Raw genomic sequence first — 4,195 nt, 5'->3', positions numbered from 1 at the left:
GAGATTTTGTGTCACTCTGTCACCCAAGCTGGAGTGCAGTGGTGCCATCTCAGCTCACTGCAACCTCAGCCTCCCGATTCTCCTGCCTCAGCCTCCCGAGTAGCTGGGACTGCAGGGGCACACCACAACCCAGCTAATTTTTGTGTTTTTGTAGAGACAGGGTTTCACCATGTTGACCAGGATAGTCTTGATCGCTTGACCTTATGATCCTCCTGCCTTGGCCTCCGAAAGTGCTAGGATTACAGGCGTGAGCCACCGCACCTGGCCTAATTTTTGTATTTTTAGTAGAGATGGAGTTTCACTGTGTTTGGCAGGCTAGTCTCAAACTCCTGACTTCAAGTGGTCTACCCGCATTGGCTTCCCAAAATGCTGGGATTACAGGTGTAAACCACCGTGCCCAGCCTCCTTAGAGTTTCCTATTTTGCTTATTTGCTTAATGTCTGAGCACAAATATTTTTTCATGTTGTTAAAGTTTTTGTCATTTTCATCTTTATGATATGTAACATTTTGGATTGGTTAGTATGTTGATATCCTTATCAACTTTATGATTTTGTGATAGTTTGCTTTGTAGTTGTTTCATAATATTCAATTATGGTATGGAATTTATCTTATGATTACACATTATATACTTTTTAAAAAGAAGAGAAGCCTACTTTGGCCATATTTTTCCTTTTCACATTTTTTTTCCTTTGAAATTCTTCAGGACACATATTGAAGGAAATGTGGATATTGGAGATTTGACCTGGGAGCAGAAGGAAAAAGTCTTGAGATTGCTCTTTGCAAAAATGAATGGCTGTGCTTCTAGGTAACTCCCTATTTCTACAGTGAAATATCAAGTTGTTATCAAATCTAGAAACCACATAGGAGCAGTGAACTTACTCTTCTTACTTAGAACTAAAGGGATGGGAAAGGACCAGAAAAAAGAAAAAGGCCCTACTGCTTAACTGCTCTAACTCCCAGAGATAAAGAATGGGAGATTAATGAATAAGCATGAAAATGAAAGATGAATTGGAATTAAACGGGGAGGGGAAAGATTCATCTTAGATGTTTAAGGTAATGATTACTAAGGAGTTACAGTATTGCTCAGCTGAATCAGTGGCAACTGAAGAGAAACATAACAACTATTAAGATTTTATTGGTTTGCAAAGTAAATATATATATATTTTTTGAGACAGGGTCTCACTGTGTCACCCAGGGCAGAGTACAGTAGCACAATCACACCTCCACTTCCCAGGCTCAAGTGATCCTCCCACCTCAGCCTACTGAGTAGCTGGGACTAGAGGCACGTGCCACAATGCCTGCCTGGCTAATCTTTTTTTTTGAAAAGGAGTCTTACTCTGTTGCCCAGGCTGGAGTGCAGTGGTGTACTCTCGGCTCACTGCAACCTCCCCCTGCCAGGTTCAAGTGATTCTCGTGCCTCAGCCTCCTGAGTAGCTGGGATTACAGGCATCTGCCACCATGCCCAGCTAATTTTTCTATTTTTGGTAGAGATGGGGTTTCACCATGTTGACCAGGCTGGTCTCGAACTCCTGACCTGAGGTGAGGTGACCCACCTGCCTTGGCCTACCAAAGTGCTGGGATTACAGGCATGAGCAGCTGTGCCCGGCCCTAATTACGTAATTTTAGTAGAGATGGGGTTTCACCATGTTGGCTGGGCTGGTCTCAGACTCCTGACCTCAGGTGATCCACTTTCCTTGGCTTCCCAAAGTGCTGGGATTACAGGCCTGAGCCACTGCACCTGGCCAGCTGTATATTTTAAAATAGATAAAGGAGTGTAACTGGATTGTAACACAAAGTATAAATGCTTGAAGGGTTGGATACCTCATTCTCCATGATGCGATTATTTCACATTACATGCCTGTATCAAAACATCTCACATACCCACAAATATACGTACCTACTATCTACCCACAAAAATAAAAAATTTTAAAAAATTTAGATATGTAAAGAAAATATGAAGGCATGAGGAGACACTGCCTCATTATCTTTGTTGACTTTTACCCACTACAGGAAATATAACCAGAGTTCTAGGCCTCCAGTTCCAGATTATGTTGTTTCTGACAGTGGAGAAACAAAGGAATTTGGGTAAGAGCTTTCTTGCTAAATTAATGAACATGAGCCCAACACAATGATTCTTGTGGTCATCTTGAATGTGCTAATTGAATGAAAGTAATATGACAAGTCTGTTACTCTAAACCAGGTTTCGTGTTTGTAGAGTTGTTGACAGCTCTGTTATTTTGTCATTATTGCAGGGATGAAAGTAAGCTTCAAGATCAAACCTTTATCACCCAGCAAGTTCCAATATCAGACTCTTCTGATAAAGTGGTGCTACCCACTATTCCAAAAGGATCTCAAGAGTCTGACACAGTAAGGAGTCTGTATCCAACCAAACAATACATATTGTTGTCACCTTTCCCCATGTTGCTTCTTGCTAAATCACAGTTATTTTCTCTACTAGTTAAGAGACTTCAGGGATCAGTGGAATGAGTAATTAAATAGCATGAGTAGATTAAATAATTTTTTTTTTTTTTTTTCAGATAGAATCTCACTCTGTTGCCCAGGCTGGAGTGCAGTGGTGTGATCTTGGCTGACTGCAACCTCTGCCTTCCGGGTTCAAGTGATTCTCCTGCCTCAGCCTTCTGAGTAGCTGGGACTACATGCACATGTCACCACGCCTGGCTGATATTTTCTGTTTTTAGTGGAGACTGTGTTTCACCATGTTAGCCAGGATAGTCTTGATCTCCTGATCTTATGATCCGCCCACATCAGCCTCCCAAGGTGCTGGGATTACAGGTGTGAGCCACTGTGCCCGGCCAGATTACATAAATTTTAAAAGCAATATCCACACAAATACATGTATATTATACTAATGCAAATGCAAATTTGTGCCTCTTTTAGTGCAGAGATCTATAGGTTGCCTTTTGAAGTAAGCAGCCTAGCCAAAATATGTACTATTTTTTATGTAAGAGTAAGCAAAGTGACCTTGTTACTGTTGGCTTTGGATCACAGGTGGGAAGTCAGAGTCATTATAACCTAGGGGACAAAGGCTAATAAGGAAATATGAAATGATTTTTTTAAAGCCATGTTTTTCTCTTTAAGAGCTTTTTATTTATAATTTGTTATTCATAATCTATTAGTACAATGTAGAATCTTGAGAAATTTCAAATAAAGCCACATTAGAGCACAAAGAAAAGAAAATACTGACTTTTTAGCTGCAATCACATTAATATAACTGATGAGATTTTTTTTTCATCTAAGAAATAAGAAACTCTCTGAGTAGCAAATAGCTGGCCAGACAAGTTGTTTCTAATTAGAGCAGCACAATTCTGATTAGTGTTTTTTTTTTAGAAGTGATTTTCCTTAAATGAAAGGAAAATGTTAGGAGTCTCTGTGACTATATTTAATTTCATTTGGAATTTAGACAATAATGACCTTTGATTCAACCCAGCTTATAGTTGTTGGATTGGATTAAATATCACTACCAGTTGCCAGCTGTGATAAGAGCTAAAACAAGGGGTAGTGTAGTCTCAAATTATAAATTTCTATTGCCTCATCTTTAGGAAAAAAAAAAAAAAAAAAAAAAAAAAAAAAAAGGACCCAGTAGGGTCATAGTGTTTTTTACACAAGTTTCAGTCACCTTAAGTGATTGAAGGTTTTGATATTCTATCCAGTCAGGTGGTAGTGATAAGCCTCAAATCCACAGATTACACAGTATTTTCAAGGTCTTTTTTTAATCATCCTTAATTCACCGAATAACCTCCATAGAGTAGGTTAGCACTATCCAAGTGACTAGTAAGGAAGCAGGAAAATAGAAGATTCAACTGGGATGGTACTGCAAAAAGAATCCATTCTGTTCAGCACATGAATTTCTGTTCTGACCTTAAGTTTAGATATATCAAAGAAACAAAAAGCATAAAGGTGGCTGGGTTTGCTGGCTAACGCCTGTAATCTCAGCACTTTAGGAGGCTGAGGTAGGCAGGTCACCTGAGGTGGGGAGTTTGAGACCAGCCCAACCAACATGAAGAAACCATGTCTCTACTAAAACTACAAAATTAGCCATGGGTGATAATCCCAGCTATTTAGGAGGCTGAGGCAGGAGAATTGCTTGAATCTGGGAAGTAGAGGTTGTGGTGAGCCGAGATCACACCATTGCACTCGAGCCTAAGTGACAAGAGTGAAACTCCGGCTCAAAAAA

General features: G+C 39.8%; 1 protein-coding gene across 5 annotated transcripts in view; it reads left to right on the top strand.

Moving 5' to 3' along the window:
- Positions 1-4,195, top strand: part of BBOF1 (basal body orientation factor 1) — a 48,946-nt gene that overhangs the window by 38,203 nt on the left and 6,548 nt on the right. For 4 of the 5 annotated variants that reach the window (XM_037738550.1, XM_037738554.1, XM_037738553.1 and 1 more), the window contains 3 exons: positions 704-805; positions 2,011-2,085; positions 2,253-2,367. In XM_037738550.1, the coding sequence (XP_037594478.1) occupies positions 704-805; positions 2,011-2,085; positions 2,253-2,367 (292 nt within the window). The remainder of the gene's footprint in view (positions 1-703; positions 806-2,010; positions 2,086-2,252; positions 2,368-4,195) is intronic. The other variant, XM_037738552.1, reaches the window with a different exon arrangement.

The sequence above is a fragment of the Cebus imitator genome, unplaced genomic scaffold (assembly GCF_001604975.1).
Source record: "Cebus imitator isolate Cc_AM_T3 unplaced genomic scaffold, Cebus_imitator-1.0 Scaffold54, whole genome shotgun sequence".
Lineage (NCBI taxonomy): Eukaryota > Metazoa > Chordata > Mammalia > Primates > Cebidae > Cebus > Cebus imitator.
The sequence above is the reverse complement of the archived record's forward strand: the minus strand, read 5'-3'. Positions and strand labels throughout refer to the sequence as shown.